At 47.5% G+C, this 19092-nt stretch overlaps 1 protein-coding gene across 1 annotated transcript; it reads right to left on the bottom strand.

Annotated features, from left to right (window-relative positions):
• Positions 1-132: 132 nt before the first annotated feature.
• Positions 133-18890, bottom strand: RRP7A (ribosomal RNA processing 7 homolog A). The gene is made up of 7 exons (XM_040360747.1): positions 18777-18890; positions 15454-15596; positions 12328-12450; positions 8871-8994; positions 5945-6042; positions 1289-1484; positions 133-313 (listed from the first exon to the last, which is right to left on the bottom strand). Exons 1-7 carry the CDS (start codon positions 18826-18828, stop codon positions 228-230), a joined length of 822 nt encoding a protein of 273 aa, XP_040216681.1. The 5' UTR covers positions 18829-18890; the 3' UTR covers positions 133-227.
• Positions 18891-19092: the final 202 nt, after the last annotated feature.

Genomic DNA, 19092 nt, shown 5'->3' with positions numbered 1-19092 from the left:
CACCGCTTTAAAGAAAATAAATATATATAAGACATGATTGGTCAGAAATTGAATATTCTTTATTAACCCTTAAAAAAAAAAAAACGCAAATATTTAAAAAGTCCTGTCTTCCTTCCAACCTTCGGATATTTGTTTTTTCTGCTACAACTTTCTTGTGGAACTTTTCACCGATGTCTGTCGGAAAAATCACTTTGTGCCGCATCTTCTTCTCTGCTATGTGGAGTCCTTCAGTAAGGCCGGAATTTCCTCTGCGCTCGCATTATCGCGATCTTCTGCTTGTCTTCCTCAAACTTTCTATGTAGTTCAGCCAAGACTGTGAAAAAAAAAAAAAAAATTTAAAATAAAAAACAAAACAAGAATCCTAGAAATCGGACACAATGGGGACAAGCAGGAAGGATTCTTGTGCCCATCATGATTGTTGGAAAGGGGGCGGGGCCTTTACAGCACATTCGATTACAGCATACTCTATGTACTCATGTAGTGAAGCAAAATAAAGACAGATATTAAAGCGTTATCTAAAGGGCGGAGTCCTGTGATCCTATCGTGCTTCTGTTGCTCTGATACAGGAGATTTGAGATGCGAGTGTTATTTAACCCCTTTAACCCCCCTTCCTGCCCAGGCCAGCTTTCAGCACTGTCACACTTTGAATGACATTTGCCCCATCATGCAACATTGTAGCCATATGAAATTTTAAATTTTTTCACACATATAGAGCTTTCTTTTGGTGGTATTTAACCACTTAAGGACCGCCTCACGACGATATACGTCGGCAGAATGGCACGGCTGGGCACATGGACTTATATATACGTCCCCTTTAAGAGCCCAGCCATGGGTCGCGAGCGCGCAAACTGGTCCTAAGCTCAGTGACCGCGCCCGCGGGACCCGATCGCTGCGGGTGTCCCGCGATCGGGTCACAGGAGCTGGTGAGTGTAAACAAACCTTCCCCGTTCTTCTCTGTGGCAATGTCAGTGATCGTCTGTTCTCTGATATAGGAAACGACGATCACTGACGTCACACGTCCAGCCCCGCCCCCCTACAGGTAGAAACACACATGAGGTCACACTTAACCCCTACAGCGCCCCCTAGTGGTTAACCCCTTCACTGCAATTGTCATTTTCACAGTAATCAGTGAATTTTTAAACAGGCTAAATCCTGTTTCATTAGTCTTCAAGAAATACCCGTGCCATGCGTTTACTGCACTTTGTGGTTGAGCAGTATATTTTCCTGCTATTAAAAAAAAAAAATAATCATTCCCATATTTCTGCTGTAGTAGAAAAAGAAAACCTACATTCTTTTTTGCTGTTACGATTCTGAAAGGCATAGAAAGCCAAGAGTTCCTTCTGGGCTCTCTTCTTCTTTTCTTTTTCTGCCACACGAATACTGAAAGCTTCGGTTCTCGCTAAACCCGGGCGCCGTCCTTTCCTTGTCACCGTCACCCAGCCGTCCTCATCGGGCTCCTCCTCTTCCTTGGCTTCTTCTTCTTTCTGTGCAGATGGAATTATGGACACTTAGTATTTTGCCAGTCATTTTCATTTTTAAGCATTTCTTTATGTTATCCGTGACACAGCTAAGGGTGGTGGAAAAATCGATCAAAGCTTCCTACATAAACGTTCGGCATTGGTTTGCAGTGGCTTTGGGCCAGATTCACCAAAGAGATACGCCGTCGTATCTCTGTTTCTATCTATGCGACTGATTCATAGAATCAGTTACGCATAGATATCCATAAGATCCGACAGGTGTAATTGTTTTACACTGTCGGATCTTAGGATGCAGTACCGCGGTCGCCGCTGGGGGGAGTTTGCGTCGTAAACCAGCGTCGGGTATGCAAATTAGGAGTTACAGCGATTCCCGACGGATTTTCGCGTTCGCTACGTCGCTGCTAGTCTAGTGGCAAAGTTATTCGTCGTTTGACCTGCCCTAACTTAACTCAGCAAACGTATTGCTGTTTAAAGTATGGCCGTCGTTCCCGCGTCGAAATTTAAAATTTAACGTCATTTGCGTAACACGTCCGGGAATACGGAAGTACTCTACGCGCGTCGCCGTTCGAAAAAATTACGTCACGGCGCGCAAAGCACGACGGGAATTGCGAAACTGAGCATGCGCAGTAGGTCCGGCGCGGGAGCGCGCCTAATTTAAATGGCACACGCCCATTTGAAGAGGCCGCCGGCGTAGGTTTTCATTGCAAGTGCTCTGTGAATCAGGCACTTGCGATGAAAACTTGCGGCGGTGTAACGTATCAACGATGCGTTGCGCCGCCGCTCACCTACGTGAATCTGGCCCTTTATTCCTAGGTTAACACACTAGGGATTGATTCACTAAAATTGCAAAGGGAAAAATCTGGTGCAGCTGTGCATGGTAGCCAATCAGCTTCTAACTTCAGCTTGTTCAAAGTGAATGTAATGCCACTCATCATTTCTAAATTTTAGTGAAAGCTCCTGCGCTGTGTAGGATAAGGGGAAAGGGGAGTGAGAGAGAAAGGGGGGGGGGAGGAGGGAGATGAGCTAAGGGGTGAGTGCGATGTGGTGAGCACTGCAGCAAACAAATGGGGAGTCTGTCCTTTGTAGACAAAAAAGGGTGTATGTAACAAGTGGTAATAGTCTGCGCTGTGATAGGGCTTGGCCGATTGGGTGAAATGAGGGAATAGTGAGTGAACTGACTAAAGGGGCCTGGGGGGTGACAGGTAATGCAGACACATATTAACCTTGCCGGTTTAAAATAGGTACAGTCCTGACTGGACTGTAAAATGATACAGTGAAATATTACACATAAAGGTGTATGTGAAAATCAAAGCAAAAAACTTGAAACTCAAAGCAAAAAACTTGAACGTGAACATGTAATCTTAAATGGGTGCAAACCAAAAGGAAAGGACCGCAGTTCAACACTGGAACTGGTGCAACAGTGAGGAAATGGTAAAAATGGAGAAGGTACCAAATTCTGCAAGGGGTGTTCAGTCCAAACAAATCCAAACAAACACATGCAGCCCACACCTCGGTGATTAGTGCAGCTTACCTTCCAGCTGACATGAAAAGTCAAACACATAGGATCTAAACGTTACCAGTTTTCTATTGGGTGGATATCTTGCTGCCAGTTCTCAATAGTTGGTCACACATAAAGAAACAAAAATAATAGAGAAAAAGTTGTTGTAGCCTTGTCCTCCTAACACTTATACAGCTGTAGGGAAAGGGATGTGATTGGCAAGGAGGCAGATTGAGTATCCACTTACACAGTGTGTAGGGAAAAAATGCACATCTCCACGAGTGCCGAACTCGTCTCCTGGTACTTCTCACTGTCAACAACTTTTGGCTCTTTGGCTTGTATCAGGCCGTCAGATGGATGGAACCTCGAGGGTCAACAGCGCATCTGCAGAAACAAACCTCTGCAAGGGTTATCAGGCAAGCTGGAACATGTTTGTTTCTGCAGATGCGCTGTTGACCCTCGAGGTTCCATCCATCTGACGGCCTGATACAAGCCAAAGAGCCAAAAGTTGTTGACAGTGAGAAGTACCAGGAGACGAGTTCGGCACTCGTGGAGATGTGCATTTTTTCCCTACACACTGTGTAAGTGGATACTCAATCTGCCTCCTTGCCAATCACATCCCTTTCCCTACAGCTGTATAAGTGTTAGGAGGACAAGGCTACAACAACTTTTTCTCTATTATTTTTGTTTCTTTATGTGTGACCAACTATTGAGAACTGGCAGCAAGATATCCACCCAATAGAAAACTGGTAACGTTTAGATCCTATGTGTTTGACTTTTCATGTCAGCTGGAAGGTAAGCTGCACTAATCACCGAGGTGTGGGCTGCATGTGTTTGTTTGGATTTGTTTGGACTGAACACCCCTTGCAGAATTTGGTACCTTCTCCATTTTTACCATTTCCTCACTGTTGCACCAGTTCCAGTGTTGAACTGCGGTCCTTTCCTTTTGGTTTGCACCCATTTAAGATTACATGTTCACGTTCAAGTTTTTTGCTTTGAGTTTCAAGTTTTTTGCTTTGATTTTCACATACACCTTTATGTGTAATATTTCACTGTATCATTTTACAGTCCAGTCAGGACTGTACCTATTTTAAACCGGCAAGGTTAATATGTGTCTGCATTACCTGTCACCCCCCAGGCCCCTTTAGTCAGTTCACTCACTATTCCCTCATTTCACCCAATCGGCCAAGCCCTATCACAGCGCAGACTATTACCACTTGTATCATTTCTAAATTACTTCCATGGTGCTGATCTATAAGGATATAGATGACTCCTGCATGTATCCTTACCTGTCACATGTCTCCCCTTTAGCTGTTTGGAGCCCTGCAATACTCCAGATTCTGTGGGTGGGTCTGTTGTCTGGAGCTCGGTGGGTGGAGTCATGATGTCAGTAGACTGCCCACCTCTACACTCCCTGGCAAGGCATCGATATTTCTTAAAGGGGTTGTGAAGGTTCGTTTTTTATTCTCTAAATACCGTATATACTCAAATATAAGACAAGTTTTTCAGCACATTTTTTGTGTGCTGAAAATGCCCCCCTCGGCTTATACTCGAATCACCTTTTTGCGTCTGATACCTGGTACCGGCTGGCCGTAGGTCCCCTGGATCCCAAACTTGGCACACATGTAGCCACTTCCTCTACAAGTGTACAAAGGTTGTTGTCTGGGAGACCTACAGCCGGGGGGCACCGATTTCTCAAACCGGGCACCCCTTCCATAGACTCCCATGTTAAACGTCAGTCTAGTCATGGGCACAGTGAGGCAAAGTGAGGCACAGTGAGGCATGCAGATGGACACCCTAGGCCATGGGTCTTCAAACTACGGCCCTCCAGGTGTTCAGGAACTACAATTCCCATCATGCCTAGTCATGTCTGTGAATGTCAGAGTTTTACAATGCCTCATGGGATGTGTAGTTCCGCAACAGCTGGAGGGCCGTAGTTTGAGGATCCCTGCCCTAGGCTTATACTCGAGTCAATAAGTTTTCTGATTTTTTGTGGTAAAATTAGGTGCCTCAGCTTATATTCGGGTCGGCTTATACTCGAGTATATACGGTAGGTTCCTTTAAGCTAGTGCATTGTTGGTTCACTTACTTTTTCCTTCGATTTCCCTTCTAAATTTTTTTTTTTCTTTGTCTGTATTTCTCACTTTCTGTTCCTCCTCAGTAAGCTGTTCTGGCTGACTAACCACTGCTCGGATGATGGTGGAAAGCTTAGTGAGGAGGAACAGGAAGTGAGAAAGTCAGACAAAAAAAAACATTTAGAAGGGAAATCGAAGGAAAAGGTAAGTGAACCAACAGTGCACTAGCTCAGGGGTCTCAAAACCCACATCCGGCCCGCTTGTGTGTTTTAACCGGCCCGCAGTTTAAGCAAAGCCGCCCACGCTGTCATGCCGTTTTTTTTTAACCCGAGGCAGCTCAGCTCTTCCCGCCCGCTTTTTGAAGTTACGATCCTTCCACGAGTGACGTCACAGGCGCGGCACCTCCACTCTTCCTGCCCCCTGCTACACTCGTAGAAAGATCGTTAACAAACATCGGGCAGGAAGAGGGGAAGTGCCGCGCCTGTGACGTCGGTCGTGGAAGGCTTGTAACTTGCAATGCGGGACTGGGCTTTCCTATTTGATTGACAGGCTTCCGACAGTCGCATACATCGCGTCACGATTTTCTGAATGTAGACGAACGTCGGTGCGCAGGCGCCGTATAGAGCCGCACCCACGTTCGGCTTCTTTCGGCCACTCGTGACGCGATGTATGCGACCGTCGGAAGCCTGTCAATCAAATAGGAACGCCCAGTCCCGAAGACCATACCCGGAAGCAGCGGAGAAGATCGCTCTCTAAAACGGTAAGTACGGCTTCGATTTAAAAAAACACCCGATTCCCCTTCACTAATGTTAAAAAAAAAATTTCAGGTGAACTCCCACTTTAATTTAACTTCATAATTTTTGTCATATTTTACCACCTTTTTTTTTTCTTACCTCTGCAACTTTCTTGTCATATTCCTGCATGTATTGCTCAACTTCGGCTTGGAGTTCAGCAACATCAACGAGGGACATCTCATAACCTTCTATCCAACCTGGGGGAGAAAAAAAAAATTAAAACTACAGCTGAGGCCTAACGTTTGAGGTTTCCTCTAGTCATCAATGGTGTAGCACAGTGGTGTAGTGGTTAGCACTTTCACCTAGCAGCAAAAGGGTTGCTGGTTCAAATCCCGACCACGACACCATCTGCCTGGAGTTTGCATGTTCTCCCTGTGTGGGTTTCCTCCCACCCTCCAAAGACATGCTGGTAGGTTAATTGGATCCTGTCCAAATTGGCCCAGTGTATATATATATATATATATATATATATATATATATATATATATATATATATATATATATATATATATATATATATATATATATATATATATATATATGTGTGTGTGTATAACTGTGTGTCCCAAGCGTGTCGAGAATCTACGGGGTAAATGACCGCACCAGCCAGGAAGACACTGGCTGCAAAAAGCGCCTAGAGGCGATTCAGTTCGCATGTGTAACGCTATACAAGTCACTCATTCATTCATCAATGGAGCTGGTTCCTTAAAAAATAAAAAGGGTAGCTGGCTCCTGAATACCATATTAAAGCGGAGTTCCGGCCACAATTTCACTTTTTAAATATAAATACCCCTGTAATACACAAGCTTAATGTATTCTAGTAAAGTTAGTCTGTAAACTAAGGTCCGTTTTGTTAGGTTGTTACAGCATTTAGACACTTTATAAAATAGAAATTGACTGGGGCCATCTTAAGTGTGGGCATCATGAAGCCAGACTGTATGACTTCCTGGATTTCAGCCTTGCAGATTTCGCACATGCTCAGTGCTGCACAAGCAGTGTCAGATCAGGTTTCAGCACCTGTGCTGTCCAAGTCACATGATTCTTTGAGACTGGGGAGTGCACAGACTCCTGGAAAGTTACGCCCACTACATTCCCAGGAGTCTGTGCGGTGTAGGTTAGGAAGCATTAAGCACCTAGGTGCAGGAAGAGGGAAGATTAACTATTCTGCCTAGCAACAACACTTTGAAGGCATCTAAAAAAAAAAAAAAAAAAAATTTCGTAAAGGACTAATGACATTTTTTTTAAAACTACTGATGTAATGTTATATTTATGGGTGGAACTCCACTTTAAAGCGAAGTTCCACCCAAAAATGGAACTTCCGCTTTTCAGATTCCTCCGGTGTCACATTTGGTACCTTTCAGGGGGGAGCAGATACCTGGCTAATAAAGGTATTTGCTCCCACTTCCGGCCATAGATAACCGCAGTATGCCATATGCAGCCCCCCCCCCCCCCGCTGTCTTCTGGGAGACACACAGGTCCCAGAAGACAGCAGGGACCATTCAGATCGCGCAGCGCGACATGCGCAGTAGGGAACCGATTCCCTTACCGAAGATGGCGGCGGCAGCACCACCCGAGAGCCGAGGGACAGATCAGGTGAGGACATCGCGGGCGCCCTGAACAGGTAAGTGTCCATTATTTTAAGAGTCAGCAGGTGCAGTATTTGTAGCTGCTGACTAAAAAAATAAAATACAATTTGGGCAGAACTCCACTTTAATTTGTTCACTCATTTGGCAAAGTACATGTCATCCAGAGATTAGATAAAAAAAAAAAAAAAAAAAAAAAAAAGGGGGGGGGGGGGGGGGACGCATGTTCATATGTATGTGCAAAAACAATAAGGATATGGACAGCCGCACTCCAGTAACTTGAAAAAAGACGTGCCCTTTATTGGGTACAGGAAAAAATGCACTACAGGTATCAGCACACAGTGGGATAAACCACTGACCGTTTCGCATTGAGTGTCAATGCTTAATCATAGCTATCATTAAGCATTGACACTCAATGCGAAACGCGTCAGCTGTTTATCCCACTGTGTGCTGATATCTGTAGTGCATTTTTTCCTGTACCCAATAAAGGGCACGTCTTTTTTCAAGTTACTGGAGTGCGGCTGTCCATATCCTTATTGTTTTTGCACATCCTGTGCATTTCCAGCACCCATCTGCTTCTGAGTGGACATCAATTACCCTAGTGAGCTCACCTGGAGCGGCAGCTCTCTTACCTGCATGTTCATATGTAAATGTAGTACTACAGCGCTACTACTTACTTAATATATGACATCAAAAAAATATAATAAGCATATAATAATGTTAGCCAAACAAAAATAGTGAAACAATGGGTAACCCATGACTAAGTCACGTGTCTAGTGACGTAACGCGTGGGGGAGGAGCTACAAGCGGGACGGAGCGCACATCCGAATGAGGAGAAACATCTATAGCTGAGCGGCTAATGGAGGATTGTTTGTTGCCTGTTTAGATCGGTGGATTCGTGAGTGTGCCCTTGTTACAAGCTTACTATCTATGTCTCATTGATGGTCCATGCGAAATTGCGCTATGAGAATTTTTTTCTCTCGCTTTGTTTCTTAGGAGCTGTGCAAGTGTGGAGGATCTGCTATTCACATGTGAAACTACCAGCTAATTAAGTATCTGAGAGTGTGATCGCACCATACATTTTTCAAGTCAATACACAGCATTGGGTGTCGCACACAGGAGGAGCACTACATGTGCATGAACACTAGCATGCATTGGGACCAATTTAAATTGTATGTTCATTATTGATCTATTGGAGTCATTTGTATTTTCTGTACAAGTTTTCACATCACAGGAGTTAATACTCAGCGACGTATGTTCCTACTTGTTCAAGGGCTTCTCAAAGCATTGAAACCGGATAGTCATCATGACTACCAAGCAGCGAGTACATGTAGAAGGTGCGGTCAGCAAAGTCCATGTTGCTTTGAAGGAAAGTTTACTCTGAACACAAGGGTTAGACACCTGAATTCACCTTTACCAGAAAACAAAGAAATTCTACACACCTTGGATTCCAGTTTTTATAACGTGATCCTCTCCAGATAAAACCAACGGTGTTGTAAACTTAAGGGAATTGAACTCGTGAAGCCCCGAGGAATTTTTAAACACCACATAAGCCACTTTATACCCCTGTAAAAGTAAAAAATATATATATATATATAATAAAGAACAATACAAAAATAAAAAATGTAGCAGGTGATCAAATTCCAAAGAAAGCTCCTTTTGTGGGGGAATAAAGACCATAAAAAAAATTGTCTTTTGTTATACTTTAACTACTTAACCCCCGGACCATAATTGCCCGGTCGTGCGACGTGGTTCCCAAACAAAATTGGCGTCCTTTTTTCCCCACAAATAGAGCTTTCTTTTGGTGGTATTTGATCTCCTCTGCGGTTTTTATTAACAAAAATAGAGCAACAATTTTGAAAAAAAATGCAATATTTTTTACATTTTGCTATAATAAATGTCCCCCAAAAATATATAAAAAAACGTTTTTTCCCTCAGTTTAGGCCGATACGTATTCTTCTACATATTTTTGGTAAAAAAAAAAACGCAATAAGCGTTTATCGATTGGTTTGCGCAAAATTTATAGTGTTTACAAAATATGGGATAGTTGTATTGCATTTTTATTATTTTTTTTTTTTTTTTACTACTAATGTCGGCGATCAGCGATTTTTTTCGTGACTGCGACATTATGGCGGACACTTCGGACAATTTTGACACATTTTTGGGACCATTGTCATTTTCACAGCAAAAAATGCATTAAAAATGCATTGTTTTTCTGTGAAAATGACAATTGCAATTTGGGAGTTAACCACAAGGGGGCGCTGAAGGGGTTAAGTGTGACCTCATATGTGTTTCTAACTGTAGGGGGCGGGGCTGTAGGTGTGACGTCAATGATTGGGTTTCCCTATAAAAGGGAACACACTATCAATGACGGCGCCACAGTGAAGAACGGGGAAGCTGTGTTTACACATACCTCTCATCGTTCTTCAGCTCCGGGGACCGATCGCGGGACTCCAGCGGCGAACGGGTCCGTGGGTCCCGCGGTCACGGAGCTTCGGACCGGGGCGCGCGCCCGCGACCCACGGCTGGGCACTTAAAGAGGACGTATGTATATGTGCAGGAGGCGGTCCTTAAGTGGTTAAGCTGGGTAAACACAGGACAAAAATAGGCCAAAAACGGTTGAAACCAGCAGACTTTTGGCCAGTGTGTACAGCTGTTGGTTCTACAGAAGCCGGTCTTACGATTATACAGTGGAACCTCGGACTACGAGCATAATCTGTTCCAGGAGAATGCTTGTAATCCAAAGCACTCGCATATCAAAGCGAGTTTTCCCATAGAAGTCAACGGAAACAAACATAATTTGTTCCACATTGACTTCTATGGCATGCAATACCGCATGTGGCCAGAGGTGGGGGGGGGGGACCGAAGAGCCTCAGAAATACTCAGGAACAGCTCGGCTGATCTCAGAAACAGAGTATTTCCAAATGGCTCCGAACAGTTCCAAGTATCACGATGCCCTTGCACCTCTGGCCAAATGCGGTACTGCACACCCCATTACCGTATGTGCTGGCGTATAAGGCGACTGGGCGTATAAGACGACCCTCTAATGTTGGTTTTAAGATATAATCGACTTATAATAGACGACCCCCTTCTTGACAAGAACAACCGCTGACAGGAACAGGCTTTATTCAGCTTTTTTCAAATCTCGCTGTGCCATTTGCATGCCTCACTGTGCCATTACGAGAAGACATCCGAGATAGGCGGAACACTGAGCAGAGGCTCTGCTGGGAAACTGAGTGTTCCGCCTATCACGGAACAGCACGAGGAGGAGGCGCGGCTTTTGAACAATAGACGCCCGCAATCTGACTGAGACTCTGTATACAGGTACCGGCGTATAAGACGACCCCCGAGTTTTGAGGCATATTTTTAAAGCGGAGGTCCGGAAAAAAAAAAAATTTAAGTCAGCAGCTGCTAACACTGTAGCTGCTGACTTTTAATAAGGACACTTACCTGTCCTAGTCGCCAGCGATGTCGTCCCCCGCCGAGGCCGATCCTCGATCCTGGCAGCTCCAGGCACCGCCATCCATAGTAAGGGAAACAGGCAGTGACGCCCGTGCGGCTTCACTGTCCCGTTTCCTACTGCGCATGTGCGAGCGGCGCTTTGTGAATGGGCCGGCTGCTTTCTGGGATACACACAGTTCCCAGAATGCAGCGCGCCCCATTCACAAGAAGAAACCGAGTGTAGGAGGAGGAAGAGAATCCACCGCGGAAGAGGCAGATTTGGGACTTCCGCATAGCAACAGCTTTTTAGGGTAAGTAAAACATTTTTTTTTTTTTTTTATTTGATTTTTGGTGGAAAGATTTTTTTCAGGGTGGAACTCCGCTTTAAGTATAAAAGGTCGTCTTATTCCCCCGGAAAATACGGTAGCTTGAACTCTGCTTGTTTTGCGAGACAACACTCCCAAACTCGAGTCAGAATAAAAAAATAAATAAAAATTCTCGTCTTTCAAAAAGCTTGTTAACCGCGTTACTCCTAAACCGAGGTTCCACTGTAGTTATATACTATTAGGGTTGTCCCCATACCACTTTTTTAAGACCGAGTACAAGTACCGATACTTTTTTCAAGTACTCGCTGATACCGAATACCGATACGTTTTTTAAATCTCATGTGACAGCGGCACATGTGTCAGTAGTTTTTTTTTTTCTTTTTATCTTGAACAATTTTTTTTTACTTTTTTTTTATTTATAATGCTTTCTTTTTTTTAAGGGGGGGGGGGGGGGGGGACCGTGTCAGTGTGTTTTTTTCTTAAATGTTTTTATTTTCTACAATCATTTTTTTTATTCTTTATTTTATTTTTTCAGCCCTGTTGGGGGGGCTTTGTTGAGATATCAGGGGTCTTAACACCCCTGACATCTTCCCTATTGAGACAGGGAAAGGGACTAGGGACACATGTTCCCTGTCCCTTTCTCAGCAGCATCAGCTGCGCTGAAAATGAATGGAGTGAAGACAGCGTCTTCTCTTCATTCATAAACTGAAACATTGTAATCACAGGTTACAATGTTTCAGTCATGTGAATGGACAGAGTCAGTGATCACTGACTCTGTCCATTCGGAGCAGTAAGGAGACGGATTTACCGGCTCCTACCTCTGCTCTCCATTCCTGACATTTCCAGGGGGTGGAGGAGGAGCACGGAAGGGGAGAGAAACAAGGCGGGATAAACGGCGGCATACACGGTGGCTTTCAGCTGCTTTAAAATCAGCGGTGATCGGTGCTTGTAACTTCCCCACGCACTGATCACCGCCGACAGTACAAGTATCGGGTGAAGCATCGGGAGCATTTGCCCGAGTACAAGTACTCGGGCAAATGCTTGGTATCGGTCCTGATACCGATACTAGTATCGGTATCGGGACAACCCTATATACTATAACAATTCCCTGGACTGATTTCTTCACACTCACCTTTAGCGCATTCAAGTTAAAGAATTTGGAAACGGCATGATCCTTTACGGATGGAGCGGGCTTCTCAAGCACTTCCACAGACTCCACATGACCACAACAACTGAAAAGTCTAGATAAACATTTCTTAAAAAAAAAAAAAGGGAAATTATATATATAATAGAAAAATTACATAAGAAAAAAATATGTTAAGTTTAATCCCAACCATCACCAGTACAAATGATATACTCATGTCGCAGTCCCCACCAAAAAAATTCAAAGTCATACAAATACTGTAGCTTCTGAGTTATAATAAAAGGACACTTACCTGCCCAGGGATCCTGTGCCGCCCCCTACCCGAGCCGAGTCTTCGGGCCCCTGGTTCCGGCATGTTTAGTGTGGAAAGCTGGCTGCGACTCCTTGCAACTTCACATCCAGCTTCTCGCTGCACGTTATGAATGGTCTTGCAGCCTTCTGGCACCTGTGATACGTTTCAGAAGGCTGCAGGCGGGGAGGGGGGGGGGGGGAGGCGAACTTCCGCTTGGATTGCCTAGGCAATCTGAGCGAAAGTGGGAGTGGGTACCAGTCAAACCAGGTACCTGCTAACCATCAAAAATAAATGTATCAAAAAGTACGAGAAGGTGGGGGAGAGGTTGGAAGAGAGAAGAGGTGAGAAAGCAGAACTTATCCTTTCGGGTGAAAAAGATTGAACATTTTGAGGAAAAAAAAAAAAAAAATGTTTTCATAGTTTGTTATAAAATTTAACATATAGGTAATTTTTCTCCTTCACTGATGGGCACGGATGAGGCGGCAATGATGAGGTTACACTGACAGGGGGGCACCGATAGGCGGCCAGTGACAGGGGGGCACCGATAGGCGGCCAGTGACAGGGGGGCACCGATAGGCGGCCAGTGACAGGGGGGCACCGATAGGCGGCCAGTGACAGGGGGGCACCGATAGGCAGCACCGATAGGCAGCCGTGATTGGGGGGCACCGATAGGCAGCCGTGATTGGGGGGCACCGATAGGCAGCCGTGATTGGGGGGCACCGATAGGCAGCCGTGATTGGGGGGCACCGATAGGCAGCCGTGATTGGGGGGCACCGATAGGCAGCCGTGATAGGGGGGCACCGATAGGCAGCCGTGATAGGGGGGCACCGATAGGCAGCATTGGTGGGTCAGCACTGATTATCAGGACACTGATGATCAGTGCCGAGGTCCCTATAACACAAGGCAGTTATCGGCTCTCTTCTCCTCTCCTCATGCTATCAGCGTGAGGAAAGAAAAGCCGATAACCAGCTTGTGTTTACATCCTGCAATTAGCTGTCATTGGCCGACAGCTGATCACGGGGTAAAGGGCCTATGATTGGCCCTTTATCCCGATCTGTGATCAGCTCAGTACTTCAGACTTGGCGATCAAAGAGCACGTCGCCCGTGATCACAGGAGGACGTCAATAGACACCCTCCCGGCAAAGTAAGCCTGCGCTGTAACCAGCATTCAGCTATAGCGTGGGCAGTAAGTAGTTAAACTTCTTCCACAAAAAGGGGGAATCCCTAAAATAATTTTGAGGTCCTGAGGAACTTTTAGTAAAATTAATCTATTCATGGTCAATGACAAGTGCCCCGTACATTGGTGGTCAGGAGGGCGAACGCACCCCTTGCAGCTGTGGTTAGAATAGCATACTTACATGCAGCCAACAAAAAAAATTACATTGGCGTCAGGCTGCTGGTTTTGCCAAATGGTGTAGAGCCCAGAACTATGCAGGTATCATCAAATGGGAGGTTGAATACCCACAGCTCAAGGAACCCCGAGCAACCTCTCAAGGAACCCCGAGCAACCTCTCAAGGAACCCCGAGCAACCTCTCAAGGAACCTTAGTTGAGAACGGCTGGTCTAGATAGTTGATAATAGGGGATTCAAATGTACCAGACTTCACCAGTGCTAAAGAAAATGTGCCTGTCCTTGCAAGCCCTGCATATATCCAAAGCCCTTCATCAGAGCGGAGGACACCTGATGTAAGGGGGTTGGGGGCTACTGATGGGAACACTTGGTGTAAGGGGGGCTTTGATTGGGACATTTGATGTGGGGGGGCTCTCATGGGGACACCTGATGCAAAGGGGGAGGAACCTGATGTAAAGGGGGGGAGGAGTCTGATGGGGACACCTGATGTAAAGGGGGAGAGGAGTCTGATGGGGACACCCTATGTAAAGGGGAGGAAGAGTCTGATGGGGACACTCTATGTAAAGGGGAGGAGGAGTCTGATGGGGACACCCGATGTAAAGGGGAGGAGGAGTCTGATGGGGACACCCGATGTAAAGGGGAGGAGGAGTCTAATGGGGACACCCGATGTAAAGAGGAGGAGGAGTCTGATGGGGACACCCGATGTAAAGAGGAGGAGGAGTCTGATGGGGACACCCGATGTAAAGAGGAGGAGGAGTCTGATGGGGACACCCGATGTAAAGAGGAGGAGGAGTCTGATGGGGACACCCGATGTAAAGAGGAGGAGGAGTCTGATGGGGACACCCGATGTAAAGAGGAGGAGGAGTCTGATGGGGACACCCGATGTAAAGAGGAGGAGGAGTCTGGTGGGGACGCCTGATGCAAAGGGGGAGGAGTCTGGTGGGGTCGCCTGATGTAAAGGGGAGGAGTCTGGTGGGGTCGTCTGGTGTAAAGGGGGAGGAGTCGGGCGAGGTCGCCTGCTGTAAAGGGGGAGGAGTCTGGTGGGGTCGCCTGCTGTAAAGGGGGAGGAGTCTGGTGGGGTCGCCTGCTGTAAAGGGGGAGGAGTCTGGTGGGGCACTTCTGCTGTAAAGGGGAGGAGTCTGATGGGGACACCTGATGTAAAGGGAGAGGAGTCTGATGGGGACACCCGATGTAAAGGGGGGGAGGAGTCTGATGGGAACACCTGATGTAAAGGGGGGGGGGGGGGAGTCTGATGGGGACACCTAATGTAAAGGGGGGGGGGGGGGGAGTCTGATGGGGACACCTAATGTAAAGGGGGGAGGAGTCTGATGGGGACACCCGATGTAAAGGGGGGAGGAGTCTGATACAGAACCTGACGATCAGGATACCCCCTAACATTAGCGACATTTCCATTAGAGACCCCCTCCCCCGTAGACCAGTTTCCAGCTATGAGTCCCCTAATTGCTTCTTACCTCTGTGCAGTATGCTGGGATGTTGATTACAAATAAAGTGTTCTTCTGTAATTGCGGTTTATCCGCCTGGCCCCTTACTTTGTGCTCTTTCGCATACAAGTAGTGCTGTGAAGTGTGATTGGCTGAGAACTTCACTGGGATACCTGTTTGAATATTTTTTTTTACATTTAATGACATTATTCACACACATTATATTGGTAAAATACGGCATCTTTATAATAATATATATTTTTCAATAACCACGAAGGATATCTACTTTCTGGAGCACCAAATGCCTTTGCAAGTCCAGACATTATCTTGTAAAAGTAGCAGTGACATCATCACTTGGGCTTTGCCAGTGTAGACATCAGAGCTGTGGGAGGGACTCAACAGGCCACACCCACTACAGGCTTCCGGTGTTTCGTCAGATTAGGCGACCTAATAGAAGTGACGATCCGTCGCCGCCATCTTGCTACACCCCACACTCGTCCACAGTAAGGATACAGTGAGAAGGCGGCAAGCGGACATCTTGTTACACCCACCCGAGTCGGGCATTTCACACTTATTTTTTTTTAACCACTAAACTGAGCGAATATAGTGACATTCAGTGTTTCTAAACCTGTCTGACTGTTTTGATGTTGAAAAGCAGCGGCAGGTTTGCTGATCTGACAGAACACCGCTGATTTTACAATTCAACATCTAAACAGTCAGACGGGTTTCCAGACACTGTAAGTCACTATATACATACATATATACATACATACATACATACATATATACATACATACATACATACATACATACATATATTCGCTCAGTTTACTGCTAAAAAAAAAAAGTGTGAAATGCAAGACTCGGTTGGGTGTAAAAAGATGTCTGTTTGCCGCCTTCTCACTGTATCCTTACTGTGGACGAGTGCGGGGTGTAGCAAGATGGCGGCGACGGAACGTCACAAATTCTGATGGGTCGCCAAATCTGATGAAACACCGACAGAAAACCACAGGAGGGGGCGGAGACACGAGCGAACAAAACAGCGCAGTACATCTATGACTTTACAAGTACATTGCATTTCTCAGCATATTGATTCTGATACATGTTATAGAAACACAAAGGTATTAGCACCTGATGTAAGGGAGGCGGGACTCTGATGGGAGCACCTGATGTAAGGGAGGCGGGACTCTGATGGGGGCACCTGATGTAAGGGAGGCGGGACTCTGATGGGGGCACCTGATGTAAGGGAGGCGGGACTCTGATGGGGGCACCTGATGTAAGGGAGGCGGGACTCTGATGGGGGCACCTGATGTAAGGGGGGGGCACCCGAACTAAGGAGGGGGCTCTGATGGAGACACCTAATGTAAAGGGGGGCTCTGATGGGGACACCTGATGTAAGGGAGGCAGGACTCTGATGGGGGCACCTGATGTAAGAGGGGCGGAACTGATGGGGGCACCTGATGTAAGGGAGGGGGGCACTAATCTAAGGGGGGGGCTCTGATGGAGACACCTAATGTAAAGGGGGGCACCTGATGTAAGGGAGGGGGGCACCTAATCTAAGGGGGGGGGCTCTGATGGAGACACCTGATGTAAAGGGGGTCTCTGATGGGGCACCTGATGTAAGGGAGGCGGGACTCTGATAGGGGCACCTGATGTAAGGGGGGGGGCACCTGATGGGGGGCACCCGAACTAAGGGGGGGGGGCTCTGATGGAGACACCTAATGTAAAGGGGGGCACCTGATGTAAGGGAGGGGGGCACCTGATGTAAGGGGGGGGCTCTGATGGAGACACCTGATGTAAAGAGGGTCTCTGATGGGGCACCTGATGTAAGGGAGGCGGGACTCTGATGGGGGCACCTGATGTAAGGGAGGCGGAACTCTGATGGAGACACCTGATGTAAAGGGTGGCTCTGATGGGGGCACCTGATGTAAGGGAGGGGGCACTGATGGGGGGCACCTGATCTAAGGGGGGGCTCTGATGGAGACACCTGATGTAAAGGGGGCTCTGATGGGGGCATCTGATGTAAGGGAGGCAGGAGTCTGATGGGGGCATCTGATGTAAGGGAGGCAGGAGTCTGATGGGGGCACCTGATGTAAGGGAGGGGGGGCTCTGATGGGGGCACCTGATGTAAGGGAGGTGGGCAACTGATGTAAGGGAGGCGGGACTCTGATGGGGGCACCTGATGTAAGGGAGGGGGGCACTGATTGAGGGCACTTGATCTAAGAGGGGGATGGGCTCTGATGGAGACACCTGATGTAAAGGGGGGCACCTGATGTAAGGGAGGGGGGCACCTGATGTAAGGGGGGGGGCTCTGATGGAGACACCTGATGTAAAGGGGGTCTCTGATGGGGCACCTGATGTAAGGGAGGCGGGACTCTGATGGGGGCACCTGATGTAAGGGAGGCGGGACTCTGATGGGGGCACCTGATGTAAGGGAGGCTGAACTCTGAGGGAGACACCTGATGTAAAGGGTGGCTCTGATGGGGGCACCTGATGTAAGGGAGGGGGCACTGATGGGGGGCACCTGATCTAAGGGGGGCTCTGATGGAGACACCTGATGTAAGGGAGGCAGGAGTCTGATGGGGGCACCTGATGTAAGGGAGGGGGGCTCTGATGGGGGCACCTGATGTAAGGGAGGTGGGCAACTGATGTAAGGGAGGCGGGACTCTGATGGGGGCACCTGATGTAAGGGAGGGGGGCTCTGATGGGGGCACCTGATGTAAGGGAGGCGGGCAACTGATGTAAGGGAGGCGGGACTCTGATGGGGGCACCTGATGTAAGGGAGGGGGGCACTGATTGAGGGCACTTGATCTAAGGGGGGGATGGGCTCTGATGGAGACACCTGATGTAAAGGGGGGCATTTGATGTAAGGGAGGAGGGACTCTGATGGGAGAACATGGTGTTAGGGAGGGGCTCTGATGGGGGCACATTATGTAAGGGGGGGGGGGTCTGACGGAGACACCTGAAGTAAGGGGGGGGGCCTCTGATGTAAGGGAGGCGAGACTCTGATGGGGCACCTGATGTAAGGAAGGGGGGCTCCGATGATCAGAATGCCCCCTTACATGAGCTATTCCCATCAGAGAACCCCCCCCCCCCCCATAGACCAGTTTCTCTCCTCAGTGCTGAGGAGGGCGTTATACAGGTGATGTCATTGGTTACCAGGACGCCGGCGGTCCTAGCAACCAATGACAGCTGCTCAGAAGTCATCCAGCATGGCAGACTGGTGGGCTGAGGTCCGGATCGGTACCGCCAATCATTGCAGGCTCACATACAGTCCTATGAATACTATATATGGGTGAATACAAGGAGGGGGAGGTTTGTGCTGCCCCACCCCCATATTACCGGACATGTACCTTTATATCCAGCAGGGGCCGCACACTCCTGTCCCGGCATTGTCCCTCTCATGTTACCCCCGGTACCAGCTTGGAACTTCTATTCTCACACACGTGATAGCCCCTCACCCATGGCGCTTTTTTACTACGTAGTGGAGGTGGTGATCACGTGACCCAGAGTAGCTCCCTCCCCGACCACGCCCCTATAGAACGCGAGACCTCGTACACAGTAAGGAAAGCGGTCTCCTTGGAAACCGGGTAGCGTGCGGGCGGAGCCAAGAATTCACGCGGCCATCTTTGCTATTGGACAGTGACTACTTCCAGTGTTCCGTCAGCA

The sequence above is a fragment of the Rana temporaria genome, chromosome 7, assembly GCF_905171775.1.
Source record: "Rana temporaria chromosome 7, aRanTem1.1, whole genome shotgun sequence".
Classification (NCBI taxonomy): domain Eukaryota; kingdom Metazoa; phylum Chordata; class Amphibia; order Anura; family Ranidae; genus Rana; species Rana temporaria.
The sequence above is the reverse complement of the archived record's forward strand: the minus strand, read 5'-3'. Positions and strand labels throughout refer to the sequence as shown.

What these genes read in the sequence shown, in the direction of transcription:
- RRP7A (XM_040360747.1), bottom strand. Translation starts at nt 18,828, where the DNA reads ATGAGAGGGACAATGCCGGGACAGGAGTGTGCGGCCCCTGCTGGATAT. An exon ending in GGCCCCTGCTGGATATAAAG is followed by an intron (nt 15,597 to 18,776) that starts GTACATGTCCGG and finishes ATATTCAAACAG; the next exon opens with GTATCCCAGTGAAGTTCTCA. An exon ending in TCGTAACAGCAAAAAAGAAT is followed by an intron (nt 314 to 1,288) that starts GTAGGTTTTCTT and finishes TTTTTTTCACAG; the next exon opens with TCTTGGCTGAACTACATAGA.